Below are 27,129 nucleotides of genomic sequence, written 5' to 3' on the forward strand. Positions count from 1 at the left end.
TGTTTCTGTGGAAGCCAAAGAACCAAACTGTCTGTGTGAGCTCACACTGAAGCTCACTGGGTCCCAGTGCAGTAAAAATACCCACTTTCCCTCTAATTTAGAGATCATCAAGGAAGCGTGCAGAAGACTACCAGGCACCAGGTCATGGCGCTTCTGTTCAGTTCAACACCTTGCCAAGGATTATCTAAGAGTAGAGGTATGGGGGTGGCTGTGGGAGAATAAAACAGCAAGTCAGCACAGAAAGAGTTACAGGTATACATCACTTTCAGCAAATGAAACACCTGATAACCATAGTAGCATAACAGATTACATGAGAATTCTTTTCATTACAACTTTAAGTATTGGTTTAGCTTTTACATTTTTAACATAACAGACTGCCTAAAGTTTGTTTTACACTCAATGAATTGAACACATCATAATTTCAGGGAAGTGAATAAAGGCATGGAACTTGGAAATCAACATTGAGATATCACTGTGAAGGATGACAAATGGCATCCTCAGATTAAACAGTGTTCTTGGACCATGTGAACTGACAAAAACCTCAATCCAATTGCACATTATAAAGAGTTTCTGAGCAAAAAGGCTAGTAATTTCAGCTTTTAAATAACTCATTCCCCGGTCCCATCTTTGGGGTTCTCATTTTCATCTCTCTTTAAGGTCATAAAAAAAATCCGTTTTTGCAATCATAGGGACAGGTGTTTCTGGCACAGTTCCAGATGCAAATAAATATTTAACACTTGTAGATATGTATCTCTGAGCCCTAAGACACCTGCTCAAAAGAAAATACAAACCAAACTCTGCTCCAATAATCACTTTTCCATGGTGCCACACAAGCCATTCATTCCAGAACACATTAGCTCCCATACTGGAAAATGCCAGCCTTCACTCTCAGCTTATCAAATCCTAACCTGTTGACTGCATGGAAGGAAAAGCTCTAAACTGCTTTTGCCGTGCACGTGTCTATGTGGGTCCAGATGGGCTAAAACACATCGATCTTATATTATCAGAGAAATTTAGAACCCCTCTGGGTGAGCTTCCTGGATTCCTGTCTGGAGAGTTCTTGATGAGCATCATAGCTCTCTCTCATTCGTGAGTGAGGAGTTCTAGCAGCATAGAGGGAGCTCACTTCAGATCCCAAATATTTTACAACTCTAATGAAATGTTCTTTACACCTAAATTATAGTGGAGGATTGAAGTGGAAGCAAAACGTCCTCAAGTCGTTGTCAGGAAGAAGTGAAAAATGAGAAAATGTGTCTAGACAGATTCAGATCATAAGGCATCAAGAGGCAATGTCCAAGGAGCAGCAGACCTGCAGGGATTAACAAAGCCCAGGCAAGGAGTATCCCCTTGTCCAAGTCCTGGGTACCTTTTTCACACTGTAGAAGGGAGGGGAGATGTAGAAAGAGGCAAAACAGGAGTTATAAGGGAAGTATCAGGTGAATGAATAGAGCAAGAATTGACAAAAAGAGGATCGAAGAAGGAAAAGGCCAGGGGAATGATGATGAATGGAAAGGACAAAGGAAAGAGGTGGGGGACAGACAATGGTGATTGGATAACGTAGTCCAATGACCCAGCAACAGTTAGTAAAACCCTCAAGGCAAGGGGACCAGCCTTCACCGAGAACTCTGCCCTGCCCAGCCATTCCCGCAGGGCGATGCCATAGCCCCTACAGAGACGGGCCCCCTGGGCACCAGGTGAGCTTACCTATCAAAGGCCACGGCTGTCATGGAGTAGATGCTCGCGAAGACAGCAGCGATGGGGAAGAAGTTGTGGAACTTGCAGTAGAACAGGCCGTAGTACCACTCGTTGTGGACGGCGTAGGTGAAGTTCACCACCGTGTTGAACGCTGCCATGGAGGCCTCTGCGAAGGCCAAGTTGACTAGGAAATAGTTGGTCACTGTCCTCATTCTCTTGTGGGCCAAGATGATCCACATCACCACCACGTTGCCCACCACGGAGGTCACCACGATGACAGTGTAGGCAGCCGCCCAGAGGACAATTTGCCAGGCAGGCTGGACAAATTGGTTGGACTCCGACGTGTTGGTGGACACGTTCTGAAGAAGGTCTGAGTTCACGGGGAGCACGTCATCCATTTCTCTGCTGGGTAGTGAAGCGTTTCTCTGCGTTCACGCACCCCCTTTGCGGCAAGGTCCTGAGGCAGGGGCCTGCTGGGGCGGGGCGTGGCGTGGGGGGCGTGGGGGTCTCCTGTTTAACGGAGACGAAGCGCAGCCGGCTCTTTCTGCACCCCACTCCTCCCTCGTAGACCGGTGCTCAGGACAGACACGTCCAGATGCCCTGTCGTGCCCCCCTCGTGCTTCCGAATTCCTCCACTGCCAAGCTTCTAGGCGCATCTGACTTCAGAAATCTGGAGCCGGCGAGTCTTCTGCGTCGAGGCTGGGAAGGAGGAAAATTCCACGGGTGGCGGTTTCGGGAACAGAGACCCCGGGCGCTCGGCACCTGCTGCAGCGTGCAACTCTTTGCAGCCTGCAGCGGGGAACGGCAAACGCCGCCCGGGGGGGCTCCTGTCCGCGCCACCTGTAAAAGTTCGGAGTCTCGGGCCGGGTTTCGGGGCCCGCGTTCCGCTAGGGAGCTTTGCCGAGCTCTCGCCGTCGCCGCCCCTGCTCTGCCTCTGCCGCCGCCGCCTGCAGCTTGGCGGGCGCCCCTGGGCTCGGGTCCCGCCGGGCTCGGAGTTGGCAGAAGCTCGGCCGGCTGGGCGGGAAGCTTTTATCACCGGCGGCCGCGACGTCACCGGGAAGGGGCAGTACCCGCGCCGCGCTCTCGCCAGTCCCCGTGCGCGGCGCGGCAGCTGCACCAGCTGTGGGCAACTGTCTCTGTCACCCGCGCAGCCACCACGCCTTTCCCCGCTACCTGCGGGGCCAGTCTGCGAGCCGGGCGCCCCCTGGCACTCCGCGAGGGGGCGCTGGGGGTCCTTGGAGTAACCGCGCCAGATGGGGTCTGCAGCTGGGACCACAGAGGCACCCGGGCCCAGGCAAGGACCTGCCGAAAGCTAGAGGGCTGCACCCCAACTTTCGGCCGAGAGCGGCCCCGAGAGCTGCGGCAGTTCTGCAGAGGCGCTTCCCCGTGGCCGCGGGGACTCGGCAGCGTGGGGGCGACGAGCCAGCGCTGCGCCCCGGCCCTGCTCCAGTCTGAGTGCTCCTCCCGCTCTCCCGAGCTGCGGCGGAGAAGCAGCTGCGGTTCCAGGTATCCGGAGCATCAACTTTCTTGGGGTCATGTTTAAGGATCTACTTCCCAAATAATACCGAGTCCCCTCGGAGATGGGGGAGGACTGGGGAGATTTCCGGACCCCTTCCCGAGCCTTCTTAGCGCCTTGGCACACCCCTTTAGAAAACGCCCCATGCACTCTGCAACCGCATCCCCATTCACGGCGACAGTCGGGGACTGCGCCAGCCCCCGTGAAGCCTGGCGGGCCCCGCAGCCGCTCTGAGCAATGACTGGTCCTGCCCGGCCCGGGGCTCTCTGCCCGCACCCACTGAGGGTTCGCTGGCCCCGACCTGACCGCATCTGTCTCTGCACCCTTCGACAAGCGGGTCAGAGCGGGTCCGGGCTGGCATCTGGGGGCGGGGGGCTCCAGTCCCAGGTTTGTTCGGGGCCCGGACGACAGGAACATCCACCTTGCCTGACAACCCCCTCTCCTTCCCTGAAGTCCCAGCGTCTGGCTGGCGCGGGGGTCCCGGGAGGAGGTGGGAAGGCTCTGCCGGCGGGTGCAGTTGGGGTGAAACGTTTTGGGGAAAACAGACTAAAGGTCAGAGTTTCAACCACACTGCTGCTAGGGAGATTCCAGCGGGAACTGAACCTTCAGTCTTTTCCAAGGTCAGGCTACCCTCGGCCTGTCCCCCACCCCTTGTACTGTGGGGACTCGGACCCGTAGGACTCGCCCGCGGGTGGGAAGCCCAGAGGCATCCAGGGAGCCGGCCGGGCGCGCGCCTTCACCCCCGCAGCCTCTACGCACCCGCCCCGCGGGATTTGCCCAGGGCGCTTTAGGGCTCCGAAATCTCACCCCAGCAGGGGCGGGGAAACCTGCTCATTCATTCTGGTTTGTCCACGCCAGGATTTCAGCTTCCGTGCGAACAGCCTTGAACTACCCGCTTTTTCCTAACACCCATAACCACTAAAGAGACCGCTCCAGTGATACCATCAGGAGAACACATATCCCTTTTTATTTAAGGGGGCTACAAAGGATAGCCTTCTTATCTCTGCTTCCATCACCCCTCAGAGCAGAGAGAGAGACAAAGAGAGAGAGACAGACAGACAGACAGGCCAACACAGACAGAGAGACACACAGACAGACAGACACACAGAGAGCGACAGAGAGACACAGAAAGACAGACGCATACACAGAGACAGAGAGAGATACACAGAGAGACAGACAGACAGACACACACAGACAGAGACAGAGAAAGACACACAGAGAGACAGATGCACACACAGACGCTGCCTATAAAGTGTCCTCCTATATGAATAAAGCTCTTTTATCTCTTCTTTATCCTTGTCCAGTGAGGCAAATTGATATTACAAAAGGACCTTTACTCAATGTTTGTATTTATTCATTTATCCTCCATTAGTAAAACAAAGTTGACAGCTAGGACAAGGCTAAGAGTACAGGTTGGGCAGGAGTTACATAGTCTAGTGAGGGAGAAAGAGGCAATCCACTCGACAACAACAACAACAACAACAACAACAACAACAACAAAAGCAGCATTTTGATGAGAAAATGTACAAAGTTCTGAATGAATGAAGGGCGTGGGTAGGGCTCCACTTTGAAAATGAGAGTGAAGGGGAAGAGAGTAGAAAACCGTGTCTGTGGGACCTGAGAGATGATGTAGCTGGTCACCTGATTGCATGAAGTCCATCTGGTTCCATCCTGGCACAGCATATGGCCTCCTGAGCCCCACCAGGAGTGATCCCGGAGCAGAGTCAGGAGGAAGCTTTGAGCAGTCAGGTGTGGTCAAAAAAACAAACAAAAAGGAAAAGAATCTTACGGGTGGAAAAGTCTGAAGACTGTATTAGGGATGAGAAGATGCTGAGGGTGAGGAGAGGAGAAACCCACCAGCTAAGCATTTTCTATGTGGAGCCATTATCATTCTAAGTCAAGTCCCCAAAGGCCCACACAGTTTCTAGGACCCAGGTCCTCCCCCTTCAACTCTCAGGGCCAGCCTTCCCGGCCCCTGTGCCCATGAGGTTGGCCTTTGACCTCCTCCTGGTTCCTCATGGCCGGTAGACATAACCTAGAAGTGTGTCTGGCTTACTAAAGTGCATCTTTCCTCCCCACAAAATCACAACAATAGCCAAGTGTGTGCCAACTCAGCCATATAGCAGCAGGTGACATTGTTGGCATCTATACTCTGAGCTGAAAACTTCTCCTACCATCTGCCTGTAAAGCAGTGGCTCTCATTCCCTCTGGGGAGAACGCGGTACAAGTGTAGATACAAGATTCTCTCTATGCCCCTTTTCACAGGGTTGATCATTTTTTCCTTATACCTTTTCCTCGGTTCCCCTTTTACTTAACTCTCTCCCTGATACACTACACAGGCCCATTAGTTTTGAAGTAAATCCTGTTAACAATCTCATATAAATCCTTCCTTATTTGTCTAGACTCTAAGTACAAACACAATACCCATACATGTGAGAGTAGACAAATATAGGACTTTTCACTGTTTGAATGTTCTCACTTAAAACATTGTCTGAGTGCTTTAGAGTCAACAGGCTTTGATTTATTTATAGGCTAAAATTATTCATGTGCTGTGAGTGTACCATAATTTATACAATCTTTTCTCTATTCATGAAAATTCACTTCGCTTCCAGTTTTTGCTACAATAAAGTCTTTTTTTTTTTTGCATCCCATGTTTTATTTTTATAATCTGATGCTCTGTTTCCATGGGCTACATTCCAAATAGAATTGCACAGAATTTTGCGAGGCAATGAATTATATATGTATTATATATTTCTATTTCTGTTCAATGTTGCCAGACTGTCTTCCAAAAGAAAGTAACGCTGCTCTATTTCACTAGCAACTGAATGACCCCTTTTCCTGTACTCTACTCCAATAGCAGGTGTTAAAGGTTTACTCAAAGTCTAAGAATATGGAAAATATTACAACATAGTTAACACTTAGAGTTTTTTTTTCCTGACTGCTGGAGAATTTGAATTTTTAAAATATTGTTTTGGCTAGGTGGTGTTTCCTTACTATAAACTGTCTATTCACACTTCTTATGTCCTTTTCTGTTAGAATGTTTTGCAGTCATTTGTTTTAAGTGCTCTTAGTACATTTTAGGCATAAACACTTTGCTAGTCATGAGATAAAATCATTATCTCTTGAACCTGTTTATATGACAAGATATTTTATATAGTCTATTCTCTTTAAATACCATTTGTTTTCTACTTCTTTTCGAAATTGTGATAGTCTAGATTTACTCTTAAAGCCTCTGTTCGTCCTTGAACACATCTTGTTCCTTGCCTCTGTGTATCTTTGTTGCTTCCATGCAGGAGAAGCCTGTGTTCTCTCTTGAGCATGTATTTCCTTTCTATTTCCCGCCTGTCTTTATAAATAAGTTTCATTCAATAAAAACTACCTAGCTTCAAGAAAATCATTACAGTTTAGGTAACATGATTATAATGGCATTAACACTTGTGGATTTGTTGTAACAGTTACTGCATCTCGCCACCACGGAGTGCCTAAGACCTTCCGCTACTGACTCTGTGTTATTTCTGGTTCACCTCTGTCTTCCTTTCTCCTTTATATTATCTCTTTGGTAATTTCAATTTTATTTTCAAAAGTCAAAGATTGGTCATTGTTCAATACTGCGTATGCCCTTGTTTTGTTTCTTTATATACCACAGCCACATTTATTAGTTTTAGATTTGAAAAGTTCTCCCAAATCCTGATTTTGGATTTTTCTTAAATTTTCTACTGTTTCCTTTTTTTTTTGCACTGGACTTTTATTAAATTTTTTATATTGTCACTGTCACTGTCATCCCATTGTTCATCGATTTGCTCGAGTGGGCACCAGTAGTAACATCTCCATCCAGAGACTTGTTGTTACTGTTTTTGGCATATCTATCAGCCATGGGTAGCTTGCCAGTTGAGATAGATACTCTCGGTAGCTTGCTGGGCTCCCGGAGAGGGGCAGAGGAATTGAACCCATGTTCAAGGCAAACACCCTACTCTATGTGCTATCATGTAAAACAATTGATTTTTTTTTTTACATGGCTAGTTTTGGGAGCTCTAGTCATTTCCCCTGTGAATTAAACCATTATTCTTTTGACAGGTTAAATGTTCAAATATATGTGATTTAATATTTATATTCTCCAGTCTTCCCTACAGATCTACTTGTATTTCCTGGAGAAACATATCATACATGTATAGGGTCACCTAATAGTTTTTTCATGATTTTCTTATCTAGTTTAGGCTTGATGGACCCAGATACATAAATAAAATAAAGCTTAATTTTTATTCAAGTTTTATTCAAGTTTGTAAAAACTAAAACAAAACATTGTATTGGCATACTAATCAAACTTGTTTGTTTAATTTTGAGAAAATTAAATGAGTTGTGTTTTTTCTTTAAAATCCAAGACAGTGGTATGCTTTATCTTTTCCTTTCTCTTTCTTTCTCTCTCTCTTTCTTTCTCTCTCTCTCTTTCTTTCTTTCTTTCTTTCTTTCTTTCTTTCTTTCTTTCTTTCTTTCTTTCTTTCTTTCTTTCTTTCTTTCTTTCTTTCTTTCTTTCTTTCTTTCTTTCTTCTCTCTCTTCTTTCTTTCTTTCTTTCTTTCTTTCTTTCTTTCTTTCTTTCTTTCTTTCTTTCTTTCTTTCTTTCTTTCTTTCTTTCTTTCTTTCTTTCTTTCTTTCTTTCTTTCTTTCTTTCTTCCTTTCCCTCCCTCCCTCCTTTCCCTCCCTCCCTCTCTCCCTCCTTTCTATCCCTCCCTCCCTCCCTCCCTCCTTTCTATCCCTCCCTCCCTCCCTCCCTCCCTCCTTTCCCTCCCTCCCTCCCTCCCTTCCTTCCTTCCTTCCTTCCTTCCTTCCTTCCTTCCTTCCTTCCTTCCTTCCTTCCTTCCTTCCTTCCTTCCTTCCTTCCTTCCTTCCTTCCTTCCTTCCTTCCTTCCTTCCTTCCTTTCTCTTTTTGGGTATACTTGTCAATGCTCAGGGTTTACTCCTGGTTCTGCACTCAGAAATTACTTCTAGTGGTATTCAGAGGGCTACATGGGATGCTAGGTATCAAATCCAGTTTGGCTGCATGCAAGGCAAATGCCCTCCCCACTGTACTATGGCTCCAGCAGCAGACTATGGTATACTTCATGTATAGTGGAGTATAGTATGACTTCAAGTAATATTTTATGCCTTTAAGGAATTTATAATTTTTATGAAAATTGATTCAATTTTTTATTACATTCCCATGAGTTTTGTGATTTTTATTTTTAATGTAAATGAAATATTGTTCTTTTTAAAATTTTTTATCAAAGAAAACTTATTGACTCCTGTGTTGGATATTTCTGTGTGTGTATGCTTTTCTCTGTATATCCTAGTTATTGTACTCAGTTTGCTCTTAATTATTCAATTTTTTAACTTGTGTTTTCTTAATTTTCAATCACATCATCATTATTTTCTTGGTTTAATGGATTTCTTTTACCTTCCCTTATAATGTTAAATTTTAAATGGTAGCAGCAACTATCTTCCTTTAGTTTCTTAATTTAAATGAAGATGTATTTGAATTTTTACTATTTAACGTAATATTTGTTGTCAGCTGGATTGATAACACAGCAGGTAGGGCATTTGCTTTGCATGCAGCCGACCTGAGTTCGATTCCTTCGTCCATCTCAGAGAGCCCGGCAAGCCACCGAGAGTATCCCCGCATGGCAGAGCCTGGCAAGCTCCCCATGGCATATTCAATATACCAAAAACAGTAACAACAAGTCTCAGGATGGAGACGTTACTGGTGCTTGCTCAAGCAAATCGATGAACAATGGGATGACAGTGCTACAGTGCTATTTGTTGTCAGGTTTGCTCAGCCATTTACCAGGTTTAGTGTCTTTCTACTTCATTTTACTTTGAAGTTTGAATGAGAATGTCCTGTAATTTTGTCTATTTTTAAATCCTTTTAAGGATTTGTGATATGATTGTGAATTTTTTTTCTCGGATTTGTTGGCATAATGGATTAAGTATATAGACTTCCCAATACTCACCCAAATATTGACCAACCTAGCATTCCTAGTATGCATTCTGCTTGGTCAGAGGCTCTGTCGTTTCTTTCATATAATACCGAAGCTATTTGATAATGTTTTATTTATCATTTCCCCCTTTCTGGTGCAGGGGATCAAACCCAGGGTCTCACAGTTGCCAAGACAACTGTTCTTAATCTTGGTTAATCTTTAATTACCTCCCAGGCTCCTTTTTTATAATTATGTTTTTGCATCTGCTTTCCTATGTGTGATTGAAGTACTGTTACATCTTCTTTATTGTGGTGGAAGCTTGGGTCACACCAACCTTTTACTGAGGGGCTACTCCTTACTCTGCAATCAGGGATTTCTCATGGTAGTGCTTGGGACTACCTTGTGTTGGGGGAACCAAGTAAGAAGTTGATCACATTGCAAGGCAAGGGACAACCCACGTACTATCTTTCTGACCTCTGCTGTAAATATTTCTTTCCTTTATTTTAGTCTTTTTCTATCGACTGAGTTTTTGTACTAGCATTTTTTTCATAGAAAAATTTAATTAGGACTCTGGGAGATAAATAACTCCAAAAGCTGGAGCATCTATTTTGCATGCAGAAGGCCCAGGGTCCATCCCTGAATTGGCGTGGTTTCCAATCCTACCAGGAAAGACCCGTAGCATTGAGCCTCTGCATTCTGCTGGGTGTGGCCTGAAAACCATTAACATACAATAAAAGAAAAATGATAAATAGATGAAAAGGGAAGCATCCAATCTTTAACTATAGCTACATAGCTACGTATGTGAGGCTTTGACCCTGAACCAGAAATACTGGCATCATCTAGGAGCTATTTGGAAATGAAAATTCTTTTACCAATAAAGAACTAGTAAACTAGAATCTGAATTTTAATTAAACCCTTAGGGTGTTGCCAGAATAACACCCTAGGTTTAAAGGGCTTAAAATACTTTCTAAAACTAGTGTTTTCTAAACTTCTCAGGTGACTAAGACTCTATTGATTTGCTTATTAAATAAACATGTTATGTTCTCCCCCAAATCCTGACCTGGTAATTCTGGGTTAGAGCTCAGTGATCTGTGTTTTTATCAACTAGGCTATCATATCTTCAAATTACGTTTTGGAAATGTGTGTATTTTATTTTACATCCAGCATGAAACTTGATAGCCCCTTTTTCATCTTAAGAAAATGTTCTCTTAATATTAAAAATTATGTATATACACCTCTTATTTTTTTTTATTTTGAGGCTCCTTGTTAAGATGTTAGTTCCTTTATATCTATTCTCTGAATGCTTTTAAAATTATTTCTGTTCCCTAGGTGGTGACTACTATAAATACAAAACAAAAAAGGATAAAATGCTAGCTTGCATAATACACATAAGGTAAATATTGTTTTGTGAAGCTTTTATTACCTTTACTACTCTTGTAAAGACCGTCCATTTCAAAATCATAGGCTGCTGTTAAAGAATGTTTGAGAACGCACCTTGAAGGAGATTATAGTAAATGAACTAAGATAGGAGAAAAACAAATACCATACGATTTTTCTCATATGTGTGGTATAAGGAAACAAAAAAGAACAAACAACAAAAGGAAAACAAAACCCTTAGATTCTGACAACAAAGTGGTGGTTACCGGCGGCAATGGAGGATGGGACAGGAATGGCAGCCGGTTGCATGGTGCACAGCAAAAATCAGATCTTGGCAGTCAGCATAGTGTAGTAAATACTGACATTTAATTATAAGGCCAAGTTTTTAAAACTATAGTGTAATTACGCATTAATTATATTTATAATCAAAATCCTTGAGAGCAGTTTTATCATTTTCTAATGGTTTCAATCTCTTTTATATTCATGCTTTGTGCTCAGAGATATTCTTGCACTTGATCTTCTACATTATTTCTTTGACTCTTTTAATCTAGTTATTGAATTATTGGGGTGGGAGGTTGAGCCACAACAGGAGGTGCTCAGGGGCTACTGCCAGGTCAATGCTTAGATTTGTTTCTGGTGGTACTCAAGGACCACGAGTGTCAGGGATCAAACCAGGGCCTGTTGCATGCAAGGCAAGTATCTACACCTCACCAGCTTTAGCTACCAAATAGCTTAGCGAAAACATTTCTTTGCTTTTGTTTAGCTTTCAAGATTATTTTCTGCACTAGAACATAACAGTTACCATCATGATTGTTCAGACATTCATCCATCTCTTTCAATAGGTATCTTACTTGCTCCTCTTTTCTGATTGTTCAATTTCATCTTTTCAGGCTACCAGGACTTCTTCCATAGGTTGATATTTTCTTTATTGTATTCTCCAGGCTAAGTTGTAGTAGTTAAAATATCTTAATCAGTGGTGTTCAGGGATTGCCTAGATCATGAAGGAAGTGAGATCAGGAGTAGGGGTCGCTTTCTCCTCTATCCAGTACTAACTCTAGTACTCTGCGTTCTGCTAAGATACCTTCAAAAAGCCTCTCCACCTTCCATTCTCTTGCTCCTTTCCCACCTCGGGGTCAGTGAGAACTAGCATATGCATTTTGTCTCTTCTAGGGTTTTGGGACATTATGCAAACCCTCTGATACTCTAACCCAGGGTAGATGTATGCAAGTATGTTCCAATTCAGATCTCTAAGCACTTAGGTGCCTCTGCCTTGGCCCTCTGCTGGCCAGAGGAAGCATATCAAGTTCTGCTCTCTTTGCTTCACCCCAAAAGAGACTTAAGACTCACTTTAGATGGAACTGCTGTAAAGACCAGAAATTACTTGAATAATAGGAGAGAACACTGGAGTTAGCTGGAAAAAGGAAGGCAGCTAAATTCAGGCCTCCATTAACTGATTCTTTCAAGCCACTGGTGTAGAAGCATTTGGTCGCTGTCCCGTACTGTTGGCGTGTTACCATTAATTACTGGTGTTTGTTTCTATTAGCCCTTCTTCAACTCTTCTCTAACAAAGCAATATCTAGTGTACTTTATCTCTATCTCTCTCCAGGTAGATTGTTGGTTCTATGAGTGCAGGAAGCATGTGATTTAACTATTCATTGGCAAGCAATTCCTTTCCATGTGGTATTTTGCCCAGAGTGGAAGATCGATATAATTGTATTAAATTGAATTAAACTGCATGAACATGTTGGGATTTAGAAAGGTGGTGTGAGCTGAGTAGAATAGCAACAGATCATAAATCATCTAACTAGAAATCTTTTCCACCAAGATTATAAATATTAATAACAACAAGAAGCAAAGAGGTGAAGTAGAGAGTATAAGACAATACCCACTGCTTATTATATGCCAGAAACTGTTCTATGTGCTTTGGAGTCACTTGAATTGACCTTTTGTCAGCACTTCTATCTCATGAAAACTTGAAGACTGCAATGATAACTGCATGTGGGTTGTTATTTCCTCCCACTTCTTGGTGCATACAGGCATTTGTTCCTAATGGGGTTTGTTTACTAAACTGTGAGATTCATTGAACTGAGTGAAGGCAGTGGAAATCAGCTATATGTTCTGCTCAGCCAGAATAGAGATGAGTAGGTGTGTCTAAATAGCCATGGTGCGGAGACTATTAACGGGAGATGGATGGGCCCGAACCATACTGTATCAGATAGTACATGTGCCTTGCATAAGGCCCACCTGGATTTGATTCCTGACATCCCATATGGTCCCTGAGCCCTACGACGGGTAATCCCTGAGTGCATAACCAGCAGTAAACCCTGAGCACAGCTGGGTTTGGCACAGAAACCAAAAAAGAATGAAAAAAAATTTAAATAAAGGGAGATATTGCACACCTTTATGCAGTAAGAGACCGACACTATCAGAGGTACTTTTACAGGAAGATGTTGGTCTCTCTCTCTCTTTCTCTCTCTCTCTCACACACACAACTAACCACCCTGAAATTAATTGCAGAGCCTATTTTCATTTAGATCAGTGGTTTCAACTCAACGGGCTGGAGCATATGCTTTGCATGTGGGAGGTCAAGGTGTCATCCCTGGTACGTCCTGGTCCCTGAGCACCATACGGGACTGAAACTGGCATCAACAGGTGGTTCCCTCTCCCTCACAAAAAAAACTATTGACAATTTCTAAGTGCTTCAGATGGAAAACAATAATCACTATCAGTCTCTGCCCATTTTACTGTGCACATCTGGAATATTTCAAAAGGACATTTTAAAGACCTGAAGAAGGTATAGAGTGACCGTAAGAGTCTGAATATTTCTTTGTAAAGAAGCAGATAAAAGAGGGAATTAAAAAACAAACAAACAGACAATCCTCTAAACACTAGAATAGCTAATGTATATAGGTTGGTGCTAAATTAACAAACATGTCAATTACAGTTTTTTTTAACTTTTATTTCCCAGTGTTTTAGCTTGTCGGTGATGTTCTTTTCAGATGAGAGTTAAAAGTTAAATTAAAATGTGTCATCTATGTTTTACACTGATTACATTTAATAATAAGATCTGTCTTAAGCAAAATTTTTGTATGCTATCACTTTTTTCTAAAGTATAGGGCATAAAATAGATTCAATTGAGTTTTCAAATAATACTTATTATTTCAATAATTATTTTTCCCATCTAAAAATTATATAATTTTTTAAAGTTACTTCAGAGGTGGTTCTTTGGAAAATATAATTTATCATATAAACAGTTGAGCTTATACAGAGGTATGGAATTTCCTGAATGAAACTTTAGTACTGTAAAAAATAAACCTAAAGTTCCATGCACTGTAGCACTATAGCCATTGTCGTCCCATTGTTCATCGATTTGTTCAAGCGGGCACCAGTAACATCTCCATTGTGAGACTTGTTGTTACTGTTTTTGGCATATCAAATACGACACAGGTAGCTTGCCAGGCTCTGCTGTGTGGTCAGGATACTCTCGATAGCTTGTCAGGCTCTCCGAGAGGGACAGAGGAATTGAAACTGGGTCAGCCGCATGCAAGGCAAATGCCCTACCCGTTGTGCTATTGCTCCAGTCCATAATTGTAATAATTGTATAAAGTCAATCAAAAATAAAAATTAAATCATGAAATGAAACTTTTGATTATAGTCAAGTATTATACCATAGATAGTTAAACATTATTATTATTAGGACTTTGACATCAAATTCTTTGGAGTAGAGACATACATTTGATGTCATCTCTCTAAAGAACAATTTGAATTAGGTTTAAAAGTCCTAAAGTCATAACTACTGGTTTGATTAAGTGATTTTATTCTAGGCTTTTGTGCTAAAGAAAACAACACAAATGTGCACAAATATTTTTCTTAGGATTTCATTGTAGTTTTACACATAATACCATATAAGGAATAGAAATTAAATGTTCAGTGTTAGAATTGTGGTTGAATAATTCATGGCATTTCCATATGTGAATGAATTCAACCAGTAAAACAGTATTTTACTTTAATGATGCAGGGGAAAGCTTATAATATATTCTTGAAAGCAGCAAGATACCAAACACTGTCTGTAATTTAATGCTAATTCTGCAAAAATTATTACACATATTACATATAAAAACTGGAAAGAGACCCATCAGTATGAGATTTCCTTTCTCCATTATTTAGCATTTTCCAACTCTTCTACAATGAGTATGTTTTCCATATTTCTAAAAAGTTATTTTTTAAAAGAAAAATTCTCTAAATTGAAAAAATCAGTGACACAGTCTAGAGATCTGAACTCGAAAATTAGTGTAGCTTAAGTGACTTTCTCAATTTTAAAATATTAGTTTCTTCTGGAAAATGATAAAATGATCATGTTGAAAAACCATTACTGAAAGAGGCCATTGAGAGAGTAGGACATGGACCGTCACTGGATCTGAGTGCAATTGAAAGGCTTTTATTTATTTTTATTATTTTGATTTGGAATTTGGGGCCACATTCAGCAGTGCCCAGAACTTACTATGGACTCTACACAGGGATCACTCCTGGAGGGACTCCGGGGGTCATAAGCAGTGCTAGAAATCAAACTAGGGTCCTTGCAAGGACCTTAACCTCTGTGCTCTCTCTCTGCCCCAGTTGGCAACACTTTAGTGGCTCTTTTAACCTTGCCATGTAACATTTTCCCACCTTGCCTGCCCTAAATACTGCACTAACGGCTGTTTTGAGAATGCATCCTTCTAGAGTAACATGTGAACAGCCATCACCTGAGCTGTGGACCCCACAGACACCAATTAGGAGCTTTCTATCACTCTTAGCCATTCTTGCTGGTTCATGTGGAGGCTCACTCACGTCCATCCAGGGCAAGCCTTGTACGTCTGTCGCTCATTTATTAAAACTGTCACTTATCAGTGTTGCACTAGTGCCCTGTTCTTTGGTGTCTCCTTGCCCTCTGTGTACAGGGACAATTTTCAAATTACACACAGGAACCCCAAAGTTTTGGTTTTGGGTTTTTGGGCCACACCATCTGTGCTCAGTGTTTACTCCTGGCTGTGTTCAGGGATCACTCATGACAGGGTTTGGGGACATCTAGGGTGCCTGGGATTGAACCTGGGTTGGCTGTATGCAAGGCAAACAGATGCCCTACCCACTGTAATATTGGATAACATTGGGTTGTCCTTGCTCCTCTGCAGGGAGCTTAGGTTTGTTGAGTTACTCCCATAACAGTGCCCCTTGGGCACACCCAATTCCATCAAGCATTAATAATTCTATATTGCTTTTCTCTTTCCTTTATGTCACTTGCATGGTTTAGCAATGGCATTTTTTGTATAGACACAGGAAAACAGTTCATTCTATGCTTTTGTAACATGGGAGTTAATTGACTCCAAAATAATATTTACTCCTGGGCATCCATCATATTTACCTGACTTAAGCCTCAGTTGCCCTTACTTCAGAACACCCCCAAAAGGAGGGTCCTGACAAAGGGACTGAATGGACCCAGGGCAAGCTGTCAGCTACTCTGACATTGAAAGGGGACAAGCTAAGCACCATAAGTATAATAAGTTAAGAGCATGGTCATGGAACAAACTGTGTCATGACCCAAAAAGAAGTAACTGAATAAGGACCCTGCTAGGGTTAGGAAAGACTAATCTGGCCTGAGGACTACTGTCTGAAATACATAGTAAGATGTCCCCAGAAGGAGCCAACCTTTAAGCTTAATATATCTCTTACTGTGTTCATACAAAATTATTAGAAATATTGTAAGAAGTAAATTTACTATGATGATTTAAATGGATTACTAGTGAGGAAAGGAGAAAGCAATACACCCTAGATGGAATCCCACGCTTGAGCAGATCTCTGAGTAATTTGCAGTGCTGAACCCTCAGGTGAGATTTTTTTTTTTTGTTTTTGGGTCACACCCAGCAATGCACAGGGGTTACTCTTGGCTCATGCACTCAGGAATTACTCCTGGCAGTGCTCAGGGGCCCATATGGGATGCTGGGAATTGAACTTGGGTCGGCTGCATGCAAAGCAAACACCCTACCCGCTGTGCTATCACTCCAGCCCCCTCAGGTGAGATTTTTGTCCTTGAGTTAATGTCCTAGAATTTCCCCTGAAAGAGTGGCTTTACGTCTGTTTGTTGTTATGACAATGTTCAACCCCACCTATGTGTGCTCCACCCTTCATGATTTTTATATAACTATGCTATAAGGGGTAAGAGCGGTGGAGGACTACGAGAAAGAGAAGGACTAGATGAGGACTACGAGGAGAGTAGAATGATGCAACTATGATGATTGGGATGACGACCAAAACTATGACTATGATTGTGCTGTAAGGGAAGAAATCAGACTACACCGGGGAGGGGAGAGAAATAAACTGACTACCGACCAGCCTGAGGCCCCATCCCTGTTCCTCTGTTCCCCGTTCCCCCTTTCCCCAGTCCTTCATCTATCGCTGTGCGCTGTGGGCCAGCCAGGGGAATAGCTCTTGGCCACTGAATGCTCGAGTCCCCCATGTGCCCGCCACTTTTCCTTTGGAAACTCACACTGTACTATTGCTTAAAACCCACCTCAATTAAAAAAAAATATATATATACATATATATTTAATGAATCACTGTGAGATACAGTTACAGATTTACAAACTTTCGTGATTGCGTTTCAGTCATACAATGATCAAGTACCCACTCCTCCCCTAAAGTTTTGAACTGACAATCTTTCAGTAAAATATTGGTTTAGTGATCACTTCCTATTCACCTGTTCTGGCTCCTGGGTGTACCCGCAGGCAAGCCAACCAGATTATTATGGTTCCTTCCTCTGCTGGGACTCCACTTAGACATTTAGAAACTCAGCGGAGTGGTTAAGCCTTTCACAAGAAGCCATCTCTTCACCTTTCTCAGCTACAATGATTTCTCAGTCCTGGCCATTACAAAGACTCTTCAGAGGGACTGACAGTTTGAAGCCTTTGCTACTTCCTCAAGCTTTGCTAATGTAGTTTTTCATAGGGTAAGATTCAATCATATCTGCATGTCAGAGATTTCTGGGGAGGCAGTATTAGTTTCTGCTCAGGATCGGCTGTGAAAAATGTTCTGCTTAGTGGTGTACTTGTTCTGGACACAAATTCTTTCGTTTTAAATTTTTTCTTTATTTTAATGTAGAAAAAAGTCACAACTGGAATATAAAGTAACATAATATGAGACTTACACCTAAGGACAGTAGAGATAAGGGCCAGGAGAATCATGCCATGGTTTGGAAGCCGACCCCATGTGCTGGGGGAATAGGCAGAGAAGGTTAGGATGGAGAAGGAACCACTAAGTAAATGATGATTGGAGGGATCGCCCAAGATGCAAGACGAGTGCTGAAAGTAGACCAAGGACCAAACACAATGGCCTCTTAGTATCTGTATTGTAATCATGATGCCTAAAATTAGAGAGGGAGTAATAAGGACTGTACCTGCCACAGAGGAAGGGAGTGGGGTGGGGTGGGGGTGGTGGGTGGGACACTGGGAACAATGTTGGTGGAAAATGTGCACTGTTGGAGGGATGGGTGCTCAAGCATTGTGTGACTGAAATGTAATCATGCCAGTTTGTAATTGTATCTCACAATGATACAATAAAACTTCTTAAAAACATAAAAAGAAAACTTATTATTTTCCTATAGCCCTGAAAAAAGTCACAACTGTTCATACAATTCTAGAATTAAAATTGATTAAATAACAAAGCTGCAATATTAAAATCAATAAGTATAGAAAATTAATTTATGTGAAAATTGTTCTATCCGATCACAGGGTAATTAAGTCCATGTCTAAGAATTTATTAAGCTGTTCGTTGCTTTAGGGGGTGTCACGCAGTCACATACACAGCTGTGTGATCCAGAGACTTCAGGATTCATGGTCTGGGTTAATGAGACAACATGGTGTTGCGCTGTGGGAGGTGGGCGTGGCTGCTGAGGCTTTCCAAGTACTGGGGGTTGGGGGGCGCGGAAGGTACCCACCATGACTCTGGAGGAAGAAACCGAACACCAGATTTCTCAGCCTGGGCACCCAGGTATCCAAAGCTGTTTGCAGGTTGGCATCTCTGCAGAGAATATTCATGAAGCTGTGGCGTTGAGCCCTTGGCATGGTGAGCACCAGTTCTTGATTAGGAAGAATGTCGATTAGGACATCCGGGTTCAGTGGAGGATTCATAACATGACCTGGAATGATCTTTAATTTAAATTTGAAATTCTTATCTGTCTTATGAGTCATTTACAGTGATTTTTTAAAAAACGTGGGAAAAAACATAAAAAAAGAGGAACCTAGGGAAAAGCAAGTCCCCCTGACAATACTGCTTCTTATGGGTGCCTCTTCAGTGGGTTGCTGACTAGCATTGCCCCTGTGCTTCTGTATGCACATTCCTTCACTCTAACGGAGTACAGACATGCATAGTTTAACTGCACGGATATGGGCTGAATAATGTATCCTTGGGCAATTTGGTCACTATGAAAACATCACAAAATGTTTGTTTTGGGATGCACTTGGCTGTGCTCAGGGTTTAGTGGCTCTGTGCTCAGGGATCACTCCTGGAAGTGTGCCAGGGATCAAACTAGGGTCAGTTGCATTCAAGTCAAGCACCTCTACAGTTTCTCCACCCCCAGCATCATAAAATAGTTACCCAAGTCTACAGCACAGGTAAAACACAATTATTGCCATCACATATTGTGACCCACTGTTATTTGGTGTCTGATCCAGCTCATGTAAATTCTTCAGCCCCACCCTAGATCTACTATACTAAGTTATTGGGCTGCCATCACAAAATACTAAACAATTGTATAACTTGAACATAAAATTTTGCTCATAGTTTTGGAGGTCAAAGTCCATGCTGTTTTCTTTCTAGTTTTGACTTGAGGATTGAAGTAATTTATTTCATTCTTTCATTTTTAAAGAATTGATTTAGAGTATTTAATACTATTGAATTCCCTCTGATCACTGCTTAAATTCTATTCAGTAGACTATAATAGTGTTTAATTTATCACTATATTTAAAATTTCTTTCCTACTTGATTTACTTTTATCCTTTACCCAGAATGTGGTTTCAAAGAAAGTTTTAGCAATATTTTATATGAAATGAATGCTTAAATTTAACTAAAATTTTATTTTTTAGTTATTTTATCTTAATAAAATTCGATGTCATCTAATGTACATCATCTTTTCTATAAATGTACAATGAGTACTTTGAGAAAACTGATTTTAACTATTGAGCTAGGTATTTCAGTATAAGGCTTGGAGATCTCATACTGGTGTAAGGCTTGGAGATCTCATAAGAGGTCATACCCAGAAACTGCCCCTGGTGCCGTGTAATCCCATAAATGGCCAACATCCAGAGACTATAAAACCAAGTTCCCAGACATCTTATAGCCTAGTTCTCCCTTTTGGAGAACCTGGAAAGCTACTGAGATTTTCCTGCCCTCATGGGAGAGCCTGGCAAGCTCCCTGTGGGTATTGATATGCCAAAACCAGTAACAATGCTGGGTCTCATTCCCCTGACCCTAAAAGAACCTCCAATGGGGCACCATTGGGAAGGATGAGGAAAGAGAGGCTTCTAAAATCTCAGGGCTATGATGAATGGAGATGTTAGTGAGACCACTCGAGAAAATTGACTATCAACAGAATGATGATGATGATGATCGTGATTTTGATATAAATATATAAACAATTGATTATGTAGTTTACATCTTGTTTTGTTTTCCTGCCTTGAGTCAGAGTTGTGTATAAATATCTTAGAATGATTCTTATATTTCTCCTTGTGTCTGCTGCCTCTGAGATGGTGACTGAATTATTTTGGAACAGACATTTATAACTTTTTATATCCTCTGAATGAGTCATGGCCTTTGACACTACTAAACATTTTTCTTTCATTTCATGCTTTTTTGGTATCTCATTCCTGTGTTTCTTTTCTTCTTGTTTGCATTTGCTTATACCTTTGGCTTTTTAAATACTTTCTTTCATGCAGGCCTCGGGTAAATAGCACAAAATTGGTGTTTTTTTATGAGCTAGTGTGAAATTATTTTTTAAAGTGAGTCAAACCTTTTATATTTAATGATATCACTGGTGTGATTAGTCTTTGGAAAGTTATTTTTCTTGATATTCCTAGCTGAATGTTTACACTCATGAACAAAAGTGAAAGTTGCCTTTATGATCTATTTGTTTTAAAATTAATTTATTTTAAAATATTTGTGCATTTTCACCACAGAGACTAGCACACATCCAAAAGAACAAAAGCAACCACTGTTGGAGAGGATGTGGGGAGAAAGAAACCCTTCTACACTGCTGGTGGGAATGCTGACTGGTTCAGCCCTTTTGGAAAACAATATGGACAACTCTCAAAAAATTAGAAATTGAGCTCCCATTTGACCCAGCAATACCACTGCTGGGAATATATCACAGAGAAGCAAAAAAGTATAGTCGAAATGACATCTGCACTTATATGTTCATTGCAGAACTGTTTACAATAGCCAGAATCTGGAAAAAACCCGAGTGCCCTAGAACAGATGACTGGTTGAAGAAACTTTGGTACATCTATACAATGGAATACTATGCAGCTGTTAGAAAAAAGGAGGTCATGAATTTTGCATATAAGTGGATTGGCATGGAGAGTATCATGCTAAGTGAAATGAGCCAGAAAGAAAAAGACAGACACAGAAAGATTGCACTCATCTGTGGAATATAGAATAACAGAGTAGGAGACTAACACCCAAGAATAGTAGATATAAGTACCAGGAGGTTGACTCCATGGCTTGGAGGCTGGCCTCACATTCTGGGGAGAGGGCAACTCAGAGAAGGGATCACCAAGTATAATGCGGTCGGAGGCCATGCGGAGGAAGGGTGATGCGGACCGAATGTAGACTAGAGACTGAACACAATGGCCACTCAACACCTTTATTGCAAACCACAACACCTAATTAGAGAGAGAGAACAAAAGGGAATACCCTGCCACAGTGGCGGGGTGGGGTGGGGGGAGATGGGATTGGGGAGGGTAGGAGGGATGCTGGGTTTACTGGTGGTGGAGAATGGGCACTGGTGAAGGGATGGGTTCTCGAACTTTGTATGAGGGAAACATGAACACAAAAATGTATAAATCTGTACCCTCATGGTGATTCACTAATTAAAAATAAATAAATTAAAAAATAAAATATTTGTGCATTTTATAGTATTTACTTATATATTAGTACTTTTTATAGTGTTTAGACTCTCTTTATTCACATATGCTTCTGTTCACTTGTCAACTTTAAATAATATCTGAGTCTTTCACTTACTTCTCAGATAGTGATCTGAGCTTTTCTAATTAAGTTGAACCATACTAAAATGTTGCCTTTGGAGGTTTAAAGAAAATGATTGTAATTTCATATAGTATGACCTAATATTGTCCCTTTGTTTCTTGGCTCCTCCAATTGTTAGTTAAAATATTTTGTTAAATAGTGTTTATTTATTTATTTGCATTTGCGGGCCACAGCTGACTGTGCTGAAGGAGTAATCCTGACTCTGTGCTCAAGAGTGACCTCTGGTGGTGGGGGTTCATATGGAGTGTCAGGAACTCACCTGGTTTGGTCACATGACCACATACAAGGCAAGTACTTTATCCCATATATTCTGTTCCCCATTCTTTTTAAAATAATACAATTATTCTTGGAGTTTCTTAGAGGTTCTCAGGGTGTGTAGTGCCACTCCAGGCCAAATTCCTTACAATGGAGCCGGCTGCTCAGGGTCGGGCCTGAGTATTCAGAGCTGCTCAGGGCCTGGGGAAGCGCGCACCTGTGCCCCAGTGCTCAGCGCCCCAGGGTATCTCTAATAGTTCTCTGAAGGTCAGTCATGTGGTGCCTAGGATCAAACTCAGGCCATAACTCCTGTACTGTCTTCCTGATCCCAACATCTCCCATTCTTCTTTTTTTTTTTTCCCCAATGGAATCACCATGAGATATACAGTTACAAAGTTGTTCATGATTGGGTTTCAGTCACACAATGTTCCAACACCCAGCCCTTCACCAGTGCACATTTTCCACGATCAATGTCCCAGTCTCCCTCCTGCCACCACCATCCACCCCCAGTCAGCCTCTAATGGCAGGCACTTTTCTCCTTTCTCTCCCCAAGTCCTTTCCTTTTGGGCATTGTGGTTTGCAATAAAGATACTGAAAGGTTATCATGTATATCCCTTTACCTACTTTCAGCACTCAGTTCTTTTCCAGAGTAATCATTTCCAACCATTGTTGTCATAGTGGTTCCTTCTCTACCCTAACTGCCCTCCCCTAGTCTCATATTCCCCGATGCAGAAAACTTCCAACTGTGGACCAGTCCTCCTGGCCCTTATTTCTACTGTCCTTGGTTATTAGTCTAATACTATGTTTTTTTTTAAATATCACACAAACAAGTGCAGTTATTCTATATTTGTCTCTCTTCTTCTGATTCATTTCATTCAGCATGATACTCTCCATGTCTGTCCATATATAAGCAAATTTCATGACCACATTTTTCCTACAAATGAATGAATGTCCCTGACGCTCCATTTGCTTTCAATGAAATGAACATCTCCGAATGCAGCAGCTATGTGTACCTGGGTTGAGAACTCAACATGAGGAACGACTTGGCGCCAGAACTGCGCAGGAGGAAGAGAGCAGCGTGGAACTCCTTCAAGAGCGTCTTCGTCCTGAAGAACCTCCGACTCCAGGCACATCTTTTCAATTCCACTGTTCTTCCTGTACTAACATATGCCTCAGAGAGCTAGGCCCTACGAAAACAGGATGAGAATGCTATTAGGGTATCCCAAAGAGGAATCGAAAGAGCTATGCTAGGAATATCATGTCTCACTCAAGTGAGAGAAGGAATTCAGAGTTCTGACCTCCGTCAACGGTCAAGGATTAGGGACGCTAATGTCTTGTTTGCCAAGACATCAAAAATCAGATTGGCTAGACACATAACGCGATTCAGAGAAGACTGCTGGACTAGAGCTGTTACTGACTGGATTCCACTGGACGTCAAAAGACCGAGTGGCTTCCCACCAATGAGATGGTCAGACTTCTTCGTCAAAACTCTGAATGAACGGTTTGAGGCTCTTCTGTTCCTGGAGCGAGCAGATATCATTGGGCTACACTAGCACATGACAGGGACAAATGGAGACATTACTGGTGCCCACTCGGATGACAAGTGATACAAGTGATACATTTTTCCTAATAGCTGTGTAGCATTCCATTGTGTAGATGTACCATACTTTCTTTATCCAGTCGTTTGTTCTCGGTCACTGAGGTTATTTCCAGATTCTGGCTATTGTGAATAGTACTACAATGAACATAGAAGTGCAGATGGTTTTTATACAGTGTGTTTTGGGACCCTCAGGGTATATTCCAAGAAGTATTTCTGGGTCCTATGAAAGCTCAATTTCTAGTTTTTTGATAAATGCTTATAAAGCCTGGACCAGTCAGAATTCCCACCTACAACGAGTGAGAGTCCCTTTCTCCGAATTCATTCCAGCACTAGTTGTTCTTGTTCTTCTTGATGTGTACTAGTCTCTGTGGTGTGAGATGATATATCATTGTTGCTTTTGATTTGCATCTCCCTGATGATTAGTGAATGTCTCCCATTCTTAAGGTCTTGTTATTTTTACTTAGAATAATGAGTTTGTGTTAAATATTTTTTCATTCATGCTTATCTTCATCATTGTTTCTTCTTACATCTATAATAAACTATATTGGGTATTTACTAATAGCTCTTTTGCTGAAATTCTGCGTTGATTTTTCAGTTTAAAGATATTCACTCTATTAGATTCATTAGAAAATGACTGAGTCAAGTTCTGTTTTTTTACGCATATGTGTGTGTTTGAAGCAAAATAGTTTTATTGAAACTTATAGCACAGGGGCTGGAGCAATAGCGCAGCGGGTAGGGCGTTTGCCTTGCACACGACTAATCTGGGTTTGATTCCTCCGCCCCTCTTGGAGATCTTGGCAAGCTACCAAGAATATCTCTCCCTTGAGACAAAGCCTGGCAAGCTACCTGTGGCATATTTGATATGCCAAAAACAGTAACAACAAGTCTCATAGTGGAGACATTACTGGTGCCCGCTTGAGCAAATCGATGAGCAATGGGATGACAGTGACAATAACAGTGATTTAGAGAGATATGAGGTGAGAGAAAAAAGAGGAGTGTGTGTTCAAGACAAAACACATGCTTTTGTAGAGTTGAAATATACAAGCAAAGCTAAGTAGAGACAAGTGAGATATGTGTTCACTGGAGAAAATGGGCTAAGAGCAAGCTGGGTTTTGTATTTTTAAGATCCTTCACACTCAGAAGATTAGCTTCAACTTTTGTGTATGTTCTTTCAAAAATAAATTCTAACAAACTGGACAATATTTCAGACTTTACCCCCCTAATTATTTAAGTATTTATCTTTTATTATTGGAGAATATTTTAGAAGAAAAATCAAATACCATCTTGCATTGGTATGTCTGAAGTGAAAACTTGTGATTATGTTTATCTTTCGATAATATTTCACACAAGTTTAACATTTAGGGGGCAGAGAGATAGTACACCAGGGGTCAGGTAGAGAGTCCTTGCTTTCACGTGGCTCATCAGGTTTGATCCCCAGGTTCCCATAGGATCCCTTGAGCACTGCCAGGAGTGGTTCCTGAATGCAGAGACAGGAGTAATCCCTGAGTACCACCTGCTGTGGCTTAAAAGCAAATAAACAAATATATCATTTATATGTAAAGAATCATATACCATAAGAAACTCTATAAATCAAAATAAGCATATCTGTAAGCATAATAGAGAGAAGGAATTAAACATTGCCAGAATGCCTGAGACCCCTGTGCCCTCCCGTCATCTCATCTCCAATCTAATAACTATATTAACTTCTAAAATCATAGAATCACTTTGCATATTTTTGAATTTTAATAGAATTTCTCTAAAAATTCTTCTTCTTTCTCTCTTTCTCTTTCTGTGTGTGTGTGTGTGTGTGTGTGTGTGTGTGTGTGTGTGTGTGTGCGCTTTCCAGTGAGTTTATGTGTGGGTGTTGGGGCTATCATTCCAGAAGCTCAGAGACCCTTCCCATCCATCACCTTCCATTCTGGGGGTGTTTCTAGCTTTTCTCACCCCACATTGCATTTGTGAGATTTATTTATGTTTTTACAAGACTTCATTCATTGTCATGAATATAGAACATCCTATTGTTTTGAAAGCATTAGCAAACACGTGCTGAGCAATAATATTAATGGAGATAAGAATGAAGTTGCTTTTCCTATTAGGATGTGGTATATATACTTTTTTTGATATTTGATATTTGTTTTAACATAAAATTGCTGAAACAGTGGGTTTGCATAAGCTCAACGTTAGTAGATATTTTCAAACATGTAATTGGTAGTGTTGATTACAACAGACATAATGCTCATATTTTCTAGAACCTCTGTGTCCTTGCTAATGAGTGATATTGTAATTCTTCTCAATTTCTTGTATTCTGGTGGAAAAGACCTATATGGTATGGTTTAAGTTTGGGTTTCATTGAGCAAAAGAATGTGATATAATTCAGATAATTTACATAATTACTCTGGGGGGTCAGGCAGTATTGGTAACAGAGATCTAAGTGGGGGATTATGTGTGTACACAAGGCACATATCTCTGAACTCTTTTCTCAGACTGCATACTTTATAAATTTCATAATTCTCATTTGTTTTTTTCAGTGAGTTTTCAAATTTCCACAGAGGTTTTTCATCTTGTTAATTTCTTAAGTATATTAACTTAGTTGCTTTAGTGCCAATATTTGATAATTTAATTATCCAGAAATCCCATAACTTGGCTTCTATTATTTATTTCTCTCTTGATTTTTTTAGTCAATACTTTTCATACTTCATTATTCTCACTGTTTGATATAAAAGGTGCCTGAAACATTGTAGAGCTAACCCGAGGCACTGGGTGTTATCAAGTTCCAGCAAAGAGTTATTTCTGCTCCTGGCATGTGACTTAGTCTCTGTAAGATCTCATCCATTTTACTTCACTATGACTCCTAGGGTAATGTGCTCTGGGAGTCCCACTTGACATCTTGGGCATTTATAAGCACCCTTCCTTCTTTGTGGGCACCAAACTCCGTTTTCAGTACTTTTAAATTTTTCTTTCTTTTTTTTTATAATTTATTTATTTTTAATTAGAGAATCACCGTGAGGGTACAGTTACAGATTTATACACTTTTGTGCTTATACTTCCCTCATACAAAGTTCGGGAACCCATCCCTTCACCAGTGCCCATTCTCCACCACCCGTAAACCCGGCGTCCCTCCCACCCTCCCCAATCCCATCTCCCCCCCACCCCACACTGCCACTGTGGCAGGGCATTCCCTTCTGTTCTCTCTCTCTATTTAGCTGTTGTGGTTTGCAATAAAGGTGTTGAGTGGCCTCTGTGCTCAGTCTCTAGCCCTCATTCAGCCCGCAACTCCCTTCCCCCACATGGCCTTCAACTACAATGTAGTTGGTGATCGCTTCTCTGAGTTGCCCTTTCCCCGGAACATGAGGCCAGCCGCGAAGCCATGGGGTCAACCTCCTGGTACTTATTTCTACAGTTCTTGGGTATTAGTCTCCCACTCTGATATTCTATATACCATAGA

At 41.6% G+C, this 27,129-nt stretch overlaps 2 protein-coding genes across 3 annotated transcripts in view; one reads left to right on the forward strand and one right to left on the reverse strand.

Moving 5' to 3' along the window:
• The window catches only part of TACR1 (tachykinin receptor 1), a 156,347-nt gene extending 153,608 nt beyond the window's left edge, over positions 1 to 2,739 (reverse strand). Inside the window, exon 1 of the mRNA XM_004612007.2 lies at positions 1,705 to 2,739. Within this exon, the coding sequence (XP_004612064.2) occupies positions 1,705 to 2,093 (389 nt within the window). The 5' untranslated portion in view covers positions 2,094 to 2,739. The remainder of the gene's footprint in view (positions 1 to 1,704) is intronic.
• The window catches only part of LOC129400086 (uncharacterized), an 80,100-nt gene continuing 55,261 nt past the window's right edge, over positions 2,291 to 27,129 (forward strand). The window contains exons 1-2 of one of the 2 annotated variants that reach the window (XM_055123051.1): positions 2,291 to 3,201; positions 20,743 to 20,853. In XM_055123051.1, coding sequence (XP_054979026.1) covers positions 2,291 to 3,201; positions 20,743 to 20,749 — 918 coding nt within the window. In that variant the 3' untranslated portion in view covers positions 20,750 to 20,853. Of the gene's footprint in view, positions 3,202 to 20,742; positions 20,854 to 27,129 lie in introns of those variants that run through there. The other variant, XM_055123050.1, reaches the window with a different exon arrangement.

This window comes from Sorex araneus, chromosome X (assembly GCF_027595985.1).
Source record: "Sorex araneus isolate mSorAra2 chromosome X, mSorAra2.pri, whole genome shotgun sequence".
In the NCBI taxonomy this organism is placed as follows: Eukaryota; Metazoa; Chordata; class Mammalia; order Eulipotyphla; family Soricidae; genus Sorex; species Sorex araneus.